The sequence below is a fragment of the Schistocerca nitens genome, chromosome 4 (genome assembly GCF_023898315.1).
Source record: "Schistocerca nitens isolate TAMUIC-IGC-003100 chromosome 4, iqSchNite1.1, whole genome shotgun sequence".
NCBI lineage: Eukaryota > Metazoa > Arthropoda > Insecta > Orthoptera > Acrididae > Schistocerca > Schistocerca nitens.
This window is the reverse complement of record NC_064617.1, coordinates 931,218,037-931,232,756: the sequence shown is the minus strand read 5'-3', so window position 1 is coordinate 931,232,756 and position 14,720 is coordinate 931,218,037. Positions and strand designations below refer to the sequence as shown.

The 14,720-nt window shown below is 40.6% G+C and overlaps 1 protein-coding gene across 8 annotated transcripts in view; it reads left to right on the top strand.

Annotated features, from left to right (window-relative positions):
* The window catches only part of LOC126253563 (longitudinals lacking protein-like), a 398,965-nt gene that overhangs the window by 145,489 nt on the left and 238,756 nt on the right, over positions 1 to 14,720 (top strand). For 2 of the 8 annotated variants that reach the window (XM_049954975.1, XM_049954974.1), the window contains one exon: positions 13,405 to 14,117. The exons of the other annotated variants lie outside the window; for them this stretch is intronic. In XM_049954975.1, coding sequence (XP_049810932.1) covers positions 13,405 to 14,102 — 698 coding nt within the window. In that variant the 3' untranslated portion in view covers positions 14,103 to 14,117. Of the gene's footprint in view, positions 1 to 13,404; positions 14,118 to 14,720 lie in introns of those variants that run through there. 8 annotated transcript variants of the gene reach the window in all.

Here is a 14,720-nt window from a genome sequence, read left to right as displayed (position 1 = left end):
AGATATTGCATTTTCCAATATTTTGTTTGAAATTACATCAGTCCCCATTTGAATTCATTGATTCATTTACATATTGTTTCTCTAAATACATAAATAACCAACTAGTGCTGATCTACTCACATTGTTAAGTACAGAAATTACTTCTGGATGACGTTGTCATAAAAAACAGCTACTTTGAAGGAAGAATATAACTACACTTATGCTATTCAGTGGTTGGTTTCACCTGATATTGTCGCAGAAGAAGCTGAGTATCACAGTCCCCATGGGGTAGTGGTTATGATACTAGACTGTTGCATTGGAGGGTCATGAGTTCAAAACTCACCTGAACTGTAAAATTTTAATTTCTAAATTCGGTTCAAGTACATTCTAGAAGTATCCACAAATGTCAAGAATCATTGTACTTGAATGTTCTGTAACTGTATATCTACCATATGTGTTCTGGCCGGAGGCAGTTCACTCTACACTCTTGTGTGTGCAAGTGCTGAATAAACCTTCATTAAGTGAAGTTAGTGTTCATCATTCATCTAATTACACCTTCTTCTATGTGACATTATTCTGGTGGAGGCACCGCACATTATCGACGAAACAGTGCTCCCATCAGGTCATGACAGAGCCACCGTTTATGTGGTAAGAAACCCGAGTTCGAGCCATATTCAACAGATCACAATCTATCAGAGACAGAAGAAGAAGAGGATATTACAATGACAGCAACTGTGTGCCACCACTTGAGACATCCTTTCGGGTTCCCTGGTGACAATGGCCAAGATCCACACAAGTGGCTGAAGGTATATGAGCGTATAGCCAAATTTAATAAATGGGATGACACCGTGTGTTTGGCTAACGTATTTTTCTATTTGGAGGGCACTGTCAAGCAACGGTATGAGAACAGTGAGGAGAAGTTCACAAGCTGGGAAGTATTCCAGGTGGAACTGCACAAGTATTTTGGTGACACACAATGACAGAAGTGCTAGGCTGAAGATAAATTAAAGTGCAGGGCACAGCGTCCAGGAGAAACTACAGCATCCTACATTCAAGACATCTTGGAGCTGTGTAAAATAGTTGATCCCGGAATGAAGGAGGAAGATAAGATTGCACATCTCATGAAGGGCATTGCTGAGGACATGTATCAAGCCCTACTGCTGAAGGAGGTTTCGACAGCAGACGACTTCATAAAATAGTATCAGTATATGGAGACAATGCAGCAAAAAAGAATTACATGCAAGAAGTTTGAACAGCTTCCAAATGTCGTATGGATGTCTGTGATGGAGGAAGGAACTGATTTCACAAATGTTCTTAATCAGATAGTGAGAGAGGAAGTTCAGAAGGCACTTGGATTGCATGGCGAACTAAAAACTGAGACATGTCGAGAGGTCATAAGGGAGGAAGTGGAACAGACATTGAACCCAATCTCTCGTCCTTCATTTCCCTTTAAAATGGTGAAAAAGTTGAGACCCAGGCGAAGTTACGTTCCTACAATACCGCACGAGGAACCTGTTTGAGCACCAAGGAAGACTGAAATCTGGAGGACCCAGGATAACCAACCAGTATGTTTCCACTGCAGACAACCGGGACATGTGGTACACTATTTTCGAGAAAGGCAGTGGATATTTGATGACACCCATGCCAGAAGACAGCAGACCGATCTTAGCCGACGCCAACTTCGGGACAAAGAAGATGAACAAGAAGATGTGGATGCAGGACGACATAGGTCACCATCGCCTCAAGCTAGCTGGTGGAGAGGATGCTCCCCAACATGCCAATCAAGGTCTCCATTGTCGTTTAGAAGCTCCAGCCACTGCAATCTGAAAAACTAAATGGCCACCGAAGAGAAAAATCCCCTACTGTCGATCACTACAAAAATGATAGGAAACTATGTCGATATCCTCATGAATGGCTGACCAGCCCAAGTTCTTGTGGACTCTGTAGCATCATATTCAGTCATTTCAGAGAAGTACCGTTGGCTGTTGCAGAAAACCATATTCGTTGACAACAAAACATCTCTGCTGAAGGTGGCTAATGGGAATATGTAAAACATACAGGAAGATGTACCATTTGTATGGGTACAAGAGGCCATACACAACCACTAGAATGCGTCATCGTACAAGAGTGTAGTCATGACGTCATTGTCGGATGGGACTTTTTGAAAGGTTCTCAGGCAATTATAGATTGTGGTCGCTTGAAGATTATGCTAGACGAGCTGAGATTCTGTGGACAGGAAGATGCGCATCCGAGTGTGTGGAGACGATGTGTGATGGATGAAGTGATCTTTCCTGCAGTCAGTGCTAGAAAGGTTATTGTTACATGTCATGCCATACATCAACCCATGGATCTTGTAGTGGAATGTAAGAGAAGCACACCACTGAAGAATAACTTTGTCATCCCAGCCTCTTTCGTCTCATTTAAGAACTGATTCAGAGAATTGTGGATTGTTAACTGTTACTGAGAACCGCAGAGCCTTCCAAGACAGCATGTGCATAGCAAACGCTGAGCTGGTAATTGAATAACAGCTGAGCAGCATAGAAATCTCCCATGCTGTCTGTGGGCGAAATTAGTGCTACCACTACAATTCAAGATCTTCAATTCGACTATCGGCAGACCTCACTAAGAGACAATAGAAGAAGCTACTTGCCATTCTTTAAGAGTTCTCTGAATGCTTCAATCCACAGGTGAAGAGCAACGTAGACAAATTGACAGTGAAGCATCAGATTAGCACTGGAGACGATCAACCAATAAGCCAGAGAGCGTACTGTGTGTCAGCAATGGAACATCGAATTATTCGTGACGAGGTAGAGAAAATGATGAAAAATGACATCATTCAGCCTTCGCAGAGCTCATGGTTGTCACCAGTGGTTCTAGTCAGGAAGAAGGATGGCAACAGGCGCTTTTGTGTTGATTGCAGGAAGCTTAATAAGATAACTAAAAAGGACGTTTACCCTCTTCCACGAATTGATGATACACAAGATTGTCTGAAGGGGGCTAAGTTTTTCTCAACCATGGACATGTACTCGGGATACTGGCAAATCAAAGTATTTGAGGCTGATCGTGAGAAAATTGTATTCATCACCCCTGAGGGCCTGTATGAGTTTACGGTAATGCCGTTTGGTTTGTGTAATGCACCAGCAACTCTTGAACAGATGATGGATAATCTTCTAAGGCACCTGAAGTGGATATGTGTCATTGATATTTAGATGACATTATAGTGTTCTCAGAGGTATTTGATGAACATGTAAAAAGACTGAGGGCCATTTTTAAGTGTCTCCAACAAGGCGGACTGAAACTTAATCCAAGAAAGTGTCTCTTTGGAGCAAAAGAAATTAAAATACTTTGATGCCTTGTGTCAAAAGACGGTGTGTGGCCAGACCCAGAAAAATTGAGATCTATAACAGAATTTCCTATTCCTAAAAGTATAGAGATGTGATAAGCTTCCTCGAATTATGTTTTTATTACCGTTGTTTTGTCAAAGACTTTTGTATCAAAGCCAGGCCACTCTAACAGTTGTTAAAAGCTGATCTAAATTTATCTGGTGTGGTGCTCAACAAGATTCTTTCAATGTGCTGCGAAGAGCTCGGACAACTGACCCTCTACTTGGTCTGTATGATGAGAGAGCACCTACTGAACTACACACAGATGCCAGCAGGTAAGGGATCGGTGCTGTTCTAGTTCAAATTTCCGATGGAAAAGAGAAGGTTATAGCCTATGCTTCTAGGGCACTTACAAAATCCGAGAGAAACTACTCAACTACAGAAAGAGAAAGTCTTGCTGTGATCTGGGCTGTGTGCAAATTTCGACAGTATCTCTACGGAAGGCCATGCACAGTTGTTACAGACCATCATTCACTTTGTTGGTTGACAGGTCTTAAGGATCCAACAGGACGATTTGCCAGGTGGGCACTATGCCTTCAAGAGTATAACACTACCAGAGTGTACAAAAGAGGAAGAAAACACCAAGATACCAACTTCCTCTCAAGAAAACCTGTGCAAGACCATCAAGACTTTGATGAAGATAGTGACTGTCTCACTGCACTCCAGGATCTCTCTGCTGAGCAGAAGAAGGACACCAAGATATCTAAAATTATGCTTGCCTTAAATTGGTCAGAGGTTGTGAATTGACGATTTAAGGTAGTTAATGGATTACTTTGGAAGAAAAACTTTGATCTGTGTGGAAAGAGGTGGCTACCAGTGATTCCTAAACACATGCACTTAGATGTTCTACAGAAATTCCATGTCACACCTGAGGCCCAACATTTAGGATTTATTAAGACATACGATAGGCTCCGCAAGAGATTTTTATGGCCAGTTTTATTTAAAAGTTTCCGTCACTATGTGTCGCACTGTCGAGAGTGCCAGAGGAGAAAGACAGTTCCTCAGAAACCACCTGGCTGTCTCATATCAATTCCACCAGTCGAAATGCCTTTCCAGCATGTTGGGATTTACCTCCTCGGATGATTTCCAAAGTCTGCTAGTGGCAATAGATGGATTATTGTTTGCACTTGTTATCTGACTCACTATGCCATTACAAAAGCCATGTAAACAGCGAAAGTATTCGAGGTAGCCAAATTCATTGTGGAAACACAGTGCCCCAAGGTTGTTAATTACGGATCAAGGGAAAGTTTTTCAATCAAATCTTGTGACAGAGATGAACCGTCGGTTCAACATTACTCATCACATGACGACTACCTACCATCCGCAAACTAACGGGCTTACTGAACGCCTTAATAAGACCTTGGCCGACATACTATCAATGTTCATCAGTGTTGAGCAGAGCAACTGGGATAAGGTGCTACCATTCGTGATGTTTGCCTACAACACTGCCAAACAAGACACCACAGGATTTATGCCATTTTTCCTGGTGCATGGGTGTGAGGCAACTACGATGATGGACACTGTATTTCCGTTACATCCTGATGATGTGGACGATGACTACATCAGCCAGGTGTTAACCAGAGCTGAGGAAGCTCGGCAGTTAGCTTGACTCCACACGCTGCAGGCTCAAGAAAACGATCACCGAAGGTATGACGTAAGGCACCACCCTGTTGTCTACCATCCTGGGAACCTCGTCTGGATCTTCACTCCTGTTCGGAAGTTTGGTCTCTCTGAGAAGCTCCTCGGGTGCTACTTTGAACCTTATAAGGTTGTAAAACAATTGTCTGATGTTACTTATGAAGTTGAAGATTTTGACCCCGACACAAGACAACGAAAGATCAGAGATACGGTCGACGTCCTTTGAATGAAGCCTTATAAGGATCCTGCCACCCAGGGTAAATCGAAGCTCCAGTGACAGGCAACAGGTGGAAAGGTGACGAAGAGCATAGCAGCAAAGGAAGTTCTAAGAAGATCACCGCCAGGGTGAACATCAGTCATCGGGAATCGGAGTATGCAGGACCGATGACTCGTTCCTGGACTAGGAGGACATAACACCGAGATGCTGTTCTCTTAAAGAGGGAGCAATGTTGCAGAAGAAGCTGAGTAGCACAGTCACTGTGGTGTAGTGGTTTTGATACTAGACTGTTGCATGGAGGGTCGTGAGTTCAAAACTTACCTGAACTATAAAATTTTAATTTCTATATTTAGTTCGATTACATTCGAGAAGTATCCACAAATGTCAAGAATCATTGTAGTGGAATGTTCTGTAACTGTATATATAGTTAGTGTTTGTCATTCATCTAATTACACCTTCTTCCACGTGACAGTATTACAGAGCATGTGTATAACTTACAGAGAACACCGATGACAATATGAGAAGAATGGATGGCTGCTCGACACATAGAGGAGGCACTGAGTGACAGACAGGCATATTGAAAAAATGCTGTTAAATGTTATTAGCCACCAAACTGAGTTCTTCATCAAATATAGACAAAAGAAAATACACAAACGTTCACACTTACATCACTCACACACTTGCTAGTGCCACCCCAGGGACTGAGGTAAGCAGCAATCTTTGCTCGTGTAGAACGTGAAGGTACAAGAGAGTTATGGTGTGAGGAGGGGGAGGGTGACAAAATACTAGTACTGCCTGTAGAGTCATGCAGGGACATGACTGGGACAGAATAGTGAACTAGTAGGTGCAGCAGCAGCAGCAGGTCATGGTTGAGGAGAGAGGGAAGAAGAGAAAAGGAAATGACTACAGGTGTGCTGATGCACTGGTGTGAAGAAGGCATGTGCGGGGCTGGAGTGGGAGCAGGGAGGATAGGAGATGGCTGTGCCGAGCCCATCAAACCATGTAATCTGCCAACTTAGCAACAACCACTGTGCTGCATTCTGTGTTGGCATGACCACTAACAAGCTGTCGGTCCAAATGAATGGCCACTGCCAAACTGTGGCCAGGAGACAGCTGGACCAACCAGTTGCTAATAAGCACGCTACCTAACACAATGTGCTTAACTTTGAGGACTTCCTCACAGCTTGTGCCGTCTGGAGTCTTCCTGCAAACACTAGCTTTTCGGAACGGCACAGGTGGGTATTCTCCCTGCGGCATACCCTTTGTTCCCATAACCCCCCCCCCCCTCCCCCCCCCCCGGCATCAAACTTCATCGACCTCTGTCCTCCGCCTGTCTATTCTCTTCCATGCTACCACTCCATCTCTACAAGGGTAACCTCAAAAGTAAGGTCTCCTATTTTTTTATAAGTACATAGACCTGTTTAGTTCTACAATGGTTTACATCAGTTTACAGCTTGAACATTTAGCTATATTTTGACATAATTTCCATTTCTGTTGATGCATTTTTGTAGACGCTGTGGCAGTTTTTGTATGCCCATGTCATACCAGCTCACCGCCAAGCTGTTCAGAAGGTTATGAACCTCTTCTTTCACCTCATTGTCAGAGCTGAATCATTTTCCGGCCAAATGTTCTTTTAACCTAGGGAACAGGTGATAGTCACTGGGCACCAAGTCAGGACCATAGGGTGGGTGGGTGATTATGTTCCACTGAAACGTTGCAGGAGAGCAACAGTTTGCTGAGCGATGTGTGGGCGAGCGTTGTCATGGAGAATGTGTACGCCCTTGCCCAACATTCCTCTTCACTGTTTCTGTATTGCCCGCTTGAGATTTTTCAGAGTTTCACAGTACCTGTCAGTGTTAATTGTGGTCCCAGTGGGCATAAAGTCGACCAACAATACCCTTTCTGATCCCAAAAAACGGTTGTGATGACCTTACCGGCAGACTGTGTTTGTTTGAATTTCCATGGATTTGGCAAAGAAGGGTGCCGCCACTGGCGTGATTGTTGCTTGGTCTCAGGTGTAAAGTGGTATGCCCAGGTTTCGTCACCTGTGACAATTGAGTCCAGAAAGTTGTCCTGTTTGGCTGCAAGGCGGTGAAGAAATGCGCTGGAAGCATCGACTCGTTGCCGCATGTGGTCCTCAGTCAGCATTCATGGCACCTATCTTGCACACACCTTCCGGTAGTTCAATGTTTCCGTTAACATTCTGTGAGTGGTGGTTCAGGAAACCTCAGGAACCAACGTGCAGAGATCATCCAGGGTAATCTGCCGATCTTCACGCATGCTTTGCTCAACCTTCAACACTGTCTCCTCAGAAATTGATGGTCTCTCGCTCCTTTGTTCATTGTGAATTTCAGTCCGACCAGCTGCAAACTCTCTACACCACTTACAAACATTTTTGACATCCATGCACAACTCACTATACACTTCTGTCAATTGGTGATGGATTTCGATTGGCGCAGTGCTCTTTGCATTCAAAAACCGAATAACTGTGCGCAATTTGCACTTTGCAGTAACATCCAACAGGAGCTCCATTCTCAATGGCTGCCAAGCCAAGACTGAGTGCCTCAGCTCAGCGTGCACATGTTTACACACAGTGCATGAAGCCCTCTTCATAACAGTGTGCCCAACTGACACACAAACAGAGTTCTGTAGTTTAAAAAAATAGGAGACCTTACTTTTGGGATTACCCCTTCTCTATTTCTCTCTGTTCCCCTTCGCCCCCTCTCCCCCCACCCTCTTCTTAAGAACAGCATCCTGACACTGCAGCTGTCATCCCACTATCTTGTCCCCGCCAGATCCCTGCATGCTTCTTCCAGCAGCACTAGCATCTTCTCCCACCCCTGCTACCCTAAACCTTTTCCATTCCCCCACTGCTAGGTTGGACCTAGCACCTGGAGACAACAATGGCTACAGGTGTCTAAGCTATTCATTATTGAATATGTGTGTGTTTTGTTTTGTCTATGTCTGATGAAGACTTAGTCTGATAGCTAGTAATATTTAGCAGTGGTCTATCTGCCACTAATGACTTGGATTTAAAGTCATATGTCTCATTGCTGCTATTGTCAGGGTGTTGAATATCATTTGCCTTACTGACTTTATTTGTTTTATACCTAATGATGTCACAGATTCTGTTTGCTTTGCTTGTGATCTTACAATTTTGAATTTTTTTATGTGTACTGCATTTTTATGACACAATTCTGAATTTGGCAATACTGCTTGTGTTACAGCATTAAGTTGTATTTAGAGCTAGTCCTCTGCATTCAGTAAAGCTGTCTTCATGGAGCAAGCTGATTTTCTGTGTTTCCATTGTAAACATCACAAATCTGTTGCAACAGAAAACTGGATTCATATTTTTTAGGAAAGATAAATTTCTTAATTAGTGTGGATCTTTTGTAAATTTCTTCCCATTATTCATCCTGTAAGTTCACTCTGAGAAGTGTAACTGATTTAGTATATATGATTTGCTGAAACTGTAATTTCCTTTCTTAGGTAAACATGATTGATGACTATGTTTATTGTTACAAATTGACCATCGTAATTGGATAAATAATTTATTAAGGGACTCAAATCTGTTTCAGAAAAGATTGTTGGATTTAGAAATAAGTTACCAGTCACTGTTGTGCTGTGTCTTTTTCTGTTGTTCTGAACATTATTGTTTAATAATCAATAATATTTGACATCCACTGCTAGATAAAGGCCTCCTTCAGGCTTTCCCTCTTCAGTTATGTGCACCTTGATTTTTTCTACTGCCAACTCACCTCCTGTTAGGATGTCACCTTGATTTGTTCTCAGCCCTTGGAATCCAGAATAGAACATCCTTGGTGGCCACAAGCCCAGCCCACTTTCATTGCAGTCATAATTACACATGTTCCATTCAACTTTTTATCCTTGACCATCTGTCTGTTTTCCTTCCTCTTTTAATAATTCCCATCATGAACCTGCCTACTGCTCACTGAGCAACTTGCAATTTGTGTAGGGGTTTCACACTTAAAGTCCATGTCTCACAGTCAGCTGTGGCAGCATGACTTACATTCTGCCTTGCTACTAACATAGAAAGTACTTTCCTTAGTGAGTTCTGCAGAAGATGGCCTGTCTTAGAGCAACATGCAATGTCCCTCAGCTAAGAAAAGCTGTAAACAATTAGCTGCACTGCGTGTGTCAACAGGGTGCACAGATATATTTAGGTTTATTATACTGTTGAAGTGAGTTAATTTTACCATGTCTGGCTGGAACTAATAAATGAAGAAAAGTCTTTGCAGAAAACACGTGTTCCATATTGTCACTTTCTACACACACATTATACCACGTCCATGGTAGTATACAGTTTCAGAAAGGAAAGAACAAAAATAAGCACAGTTCAACCTTTCACACTTACAGATTTATAGCACTCTTTCTCTCTCTAGTAGCTTGTTTAAGGTTTTAGCTCAGACCTGGCACTGAAAGAACCACAAGAAAATATGTTTAATAGTTCTGAATACTCGTTCAAATATTATGTAAATTATTACTTTTGGATTCTGAAAGTTCACATTTGTTACTGTACAGCACACCACAAGGAATTTATACCCTCAAACGAAAGTAGTGCTGATCTACTCACATTGTTAAGTACAGAAATTACTTCTGGATTACGTTATCATAAAAAAAAGCTACTTTGAAGTGAGAGTACAACTACATTTAGGTTATTCAGCTGTTCATTTCACCTGACATTACAGAGCACGTGTATAACTTACACAGAACACTGATGACAATATGAGAAGAATGGATTGCTGCTCAACACATAGAGGAGACACTGAGTGACAGACAGGCATATTGAAAAAATGCTGTTAAGTATTATTAGTTATCAAACTGAGTTCTTCATCAACTCTGTACTGCCACACTGAGGCAAGCTGCAACTGTGATCATCTTGCTGTCAGTCCATGGTGCTCCACACATTGCTGCCCTGTCTGGGTGGATATTTGTTTTGCTCTGTGGAACATTAAATTGCCACCTCAATGGACTACAAGCTGCTGCTGTCAAATTCTGACAGGTGCCGGCAGACATTTCTCCTCCTTATATAGAGCGTAACACTATCTCCTCAACAACAAACAAATTTTAAGTTTGAATGCTGAATGAGAAACCTGGTGCATAATTTGAACTTGCTTACAGAATGTAGATGCCATTACTTTACTTTTGCATAACCAAGTATATCAATCCATTGCATGCCTCCTTCAGAGAGATGCCGTTTTAATGGCCTGCAGTGTACATTACAATCAACACCTTAAACTAAATAGAAAACTGCCATGCATGGTTCCCCGAAAGGTTCTTGTGTTAGTCTTGAAACTGCTCAAACTACGGTAGAATTCTCTTCCATCTCGTCAGTTTTTTTCCTGGTTGTGATAACATTCGTGCTGCAGTGTTGTTATTTGCTAGATTCCATTACATAGCCAGCTGCAGTGGCCAAGCAGTTCTGGGCGCTACAGTTTGGAACTGCGCGACCGCTACGGTCGCAGGTTCTAATCCTGCCTCGGGCATGGATGTGTGTGATGTCCTTAGGTTAGTTAGGTTTAAGTACTTCTAAGTTCTAGGGGGCTGATGACCAAAGACATTAAATCCCATAGTGCTCAGAACCATTTGAACCATTCCATTACATATTTTCATGAACACTGCACTGTTACACACAGAAACACACCCACACGCAAACACAAAACCATAACATACGAGGTCTATTCAAAAACTTCTGGAAAATTTGTAATTTTGGGCCAATGATGCGTTAGAGCAAAATGAATTTGGCACCCCTGCACACACCTGTGTTTAAGGTGTAACTTCCAGAAGTTTCATTGTTGTATGTCTGTTAGTTATTGTTCAGTGCTGTATTGAGTAGAAAGTTGTGTCGCACGGTGAGAATTTCGAGGTGGCAGTGTTAGAGGAGCAATGCGTCTGCATTAAATTTTGCGTGAAACTCAAGACAACCTTTACAGATACACAGCAAATGATACAGGAAGCCTATAGCGATGAGTTCTTAAACCATACTTGATGTTACAAATGGTTCACACAGTTTGAAAATGGCCAAGTTAAAGATTACCCTTGTTCAGGATGCCTTTCAACGTCTGACAACGATGCTCTTGTCAGGAATGTCAATGAAATTATGCATGCCAATCGAAGATTGACTGACTGAGAGATTTCAAAAGAATGTAACATTTCAGTTGGATCATGTTAAGACATCCTGACACCGCATCTTGAAATGCATTATGTTACTGCCAAGTTCATTCCACGGCTCCTGAGCCAAGGCCAGAAAGACCTTCATCTTGCAATCTGTGAAAAGCTCTTGGATTGTGCAAATGAGAATGAGATGTCCCTGTAGAGAATCATAACTGGTGATGAGATGTGGGTCTATGGTTATGACGTTAAGACCAAGGTTGAATCTTCATAATGGATCATGTCAGGTCAAATACCATGCTGATAGTTTTCTTTGACTTTGAAGGTTAGTTCCTCATGAATTCATACCACAGGGACAAACTGCTAATCGATGGTACTATCAGGATGTGTTGCAATGCATGCAAGAAAATCTGAGAAGGAAATCGCCTGAAATGTGGCAAGACAGTTCATGTCTCTCGCATCACGATAACACATTTGTACATTCATCCCTGTTGGTGTGCGACTATTGCACAAAAAACAAAATCACTATGCTACCTCATCCTCCATACTCTCCTGTCCCTTGCAATTGTTTTTTTTTTCCAAAGTTGAAAACTCCATTGAAAGGGTGAAGATCTGCAATGATAGACGAGATAAAAGAAAATTCTTGAATGGTGCTTCGTGTGATCCAGCAAGAGGCATACCAAGACTGCTTCTGGGAGTGAAAACAGCATTGGGAGTGGTGTATCCCTTGTGGAGAAGAGTATTTTGAAGGAGACCATAAACTATAAGTAAAAGGTAAGCATAGATAAATTTTGTGGACAAAGTTCTGTAATTTTTTGAACAGACCTCGTATTACACATTTGAGGTGAGCTAATGTTTCATCTGAGTTAATCAAATACCTGTGTCAAGCCTGCCAGGTATGTGATTAGCACACTCATGTATGATTTTAAAGTTGAATGCTGCACAATACCATCAAATAAACTAAACATGCCCGTTTTGGAAGATTAGCAGGGTGCTTAGTAACAGATTAAATGTGTTGTTATTCTGATCTTGCTAAGTGCCAGATGATTACTGACACACAAACTGTTTGAAATATAGAAACAATTTTGGAGATGCTTTTGGGATATGTTGTCACGAGTACATGAAAGCTTATTATTCTCTTGCAAGTTTCTAAGTGCTCTTTGTCATGATACCTGTCTATATCTTCTCTGTTACATTTTCTGAAGATATTATCAGATGAAGTTTAATGACCCAATTCAGCTGACCTATTTCTTGGTCTGGAAATCTCTATAAGTCCTGTCTATAATGAGAACATAGTATTTTAGTGCCTTGGAATAGAGTACAGCAGGAAACTAACATGTAGATTAAAATACCATTGTACTGAGAGTAAGCAGCAACATATGAATCAGTTTCTTTTGGTATTTGAATATCTTTTTACCATTTTCAGTAACTAATGAGCATTATTTTCAAAAAGTGTTCTGTAAACATAGTCTTACAAGTGGAATAATGATATGTCAAAGCAGTGATTGGATTTTAAAGGTGAAGAACATGAAAGTGGGCTTTGTGTGCATACAGACGTAATCACCATTATTGTTACTGGATATGTGTATCCCTTTAAATATTCTGAATCACAAACTTCACAGACATTTCATTATGACATTGAAATTCCATGTGATACGGTACAGCTTTTCCCAACATTAAGGTTGGTTTCAAAACCACATTGTTTTACTAAGCATGGTTCTATTGGAAGTGGTATCCCTCTTGCCTTATTACAACCTTTGAAAATAATTAACCAGCCAATTACAGTAGGACCTACTGTTTAATGCTGTCTCTCAACCATTGTACAGCTTGGCATTTTCACATTAATTATAGTGACATAAAAATATCCTATTACCAACTGAGAACTGAAACTCGAACTTTAGGATTTTCTCTTGGCTACTGAAGATTTCTAGTAGCCTAGTATTAAAAAATAAGTTGATGTAAAAGTTTGTTCAGTATTTACATGTTACCCACATATACTCGAACACATAATCACAGCAGGAGGTGTTTATTTACTATAATGGTTTCTTTTTTCAGGTTACAATATACTTCAAAATACTTTAGAAGAAAGTGGGACACCTGTACCTCCATCTCCAGTACTTGTACTTTGCAAAGGAGAACCGTACTTCAGTGCTGAACATTTCATTAATGGTGAAAATAAGATGTACAGCTCTATCCATGACGAACGTGAATTGTTGGTAAGAAATGTGTGCAGCACTCAGTACTTGGACTGGAATACTGATCTTGGGAGTGACAGCCAACAGGTGCACTCTTTCCATTTAGTTGAAACTTCTCTTCACAGTGAACCTGATAGCAACTATCATAATGTCTCCAAACAACTGTATAATTATTCTGCTTGTAAGAGTGGTGATCAAATAACTAGTAAAAAAGTATCACTTCTAAGAAAAAGTACCTCCTCTAAAAATTCATCCAGAAGATCTTCAAAGCATCACTCCCAAGGAAGACAAAATGTACAAGGTAACAGTCACTGCCAGAAGAAAAAAAAAAGAGTATGTAACACACAGCCTAATGATGCATCTCACATGCAACGTAAAAAGAAATCAGCTACAGTTTTTCACAAATTTGATTATGTGCATACTACGTGCACTTCATTAAATGCTAAAGTTCCTTGTATACAATGCCAGCAATATTTCTGTAATAATAACCAACTTATGAAACACTTATTATCATGTAAACAGTCAACACAGCAAGGAAAAAAACACAAAAAATTATAGAATTGTAATTAGATATTCCACTCCCAATACATTTAAGTAAAATTGGCTTTTGTGATGTGTGCTGTACAAATATGCATTACTTCCTCAAATTGGCATTTTACTAATTTAGTTCAGCTGGTGAATCACTATATAAAAGTATAATTATATGTTTATGCACCATTACTATTAACAGTTTAGTAATCTATACCACTTGACTCCACATTAAATTTGCACACATGCATTTTCGTTGTCATTGCTTACAATTTTATTTCTCCTTTTACATAATAAGTGCTTGATTATTTCACCACATCATCACTGATAAATCTAATCACACTATTAACTGTACTGATAGCTTTTTTTTCCTTCCCCAGTATTTAATTTTTGGTTATCAAAAATTTATGTGCTTTCATCTTCTTCTTTTTTTTAAAAAAAAATGGTGAAAAAATTGTAAAATAAGTTCCAAGATTCTGCAAAGTAGCAGAAAGAAATTTTAAGTATTACTACATCATTAGTCAATTGTTCAACACAATTCATTATTTGTGGATATAACAATAGTACAAAGAATCACCACTATATATTTAATTTTGAAAGAGCATTGAACTGTAATCATACTTGAATACAAATACAAATAACAGTTGT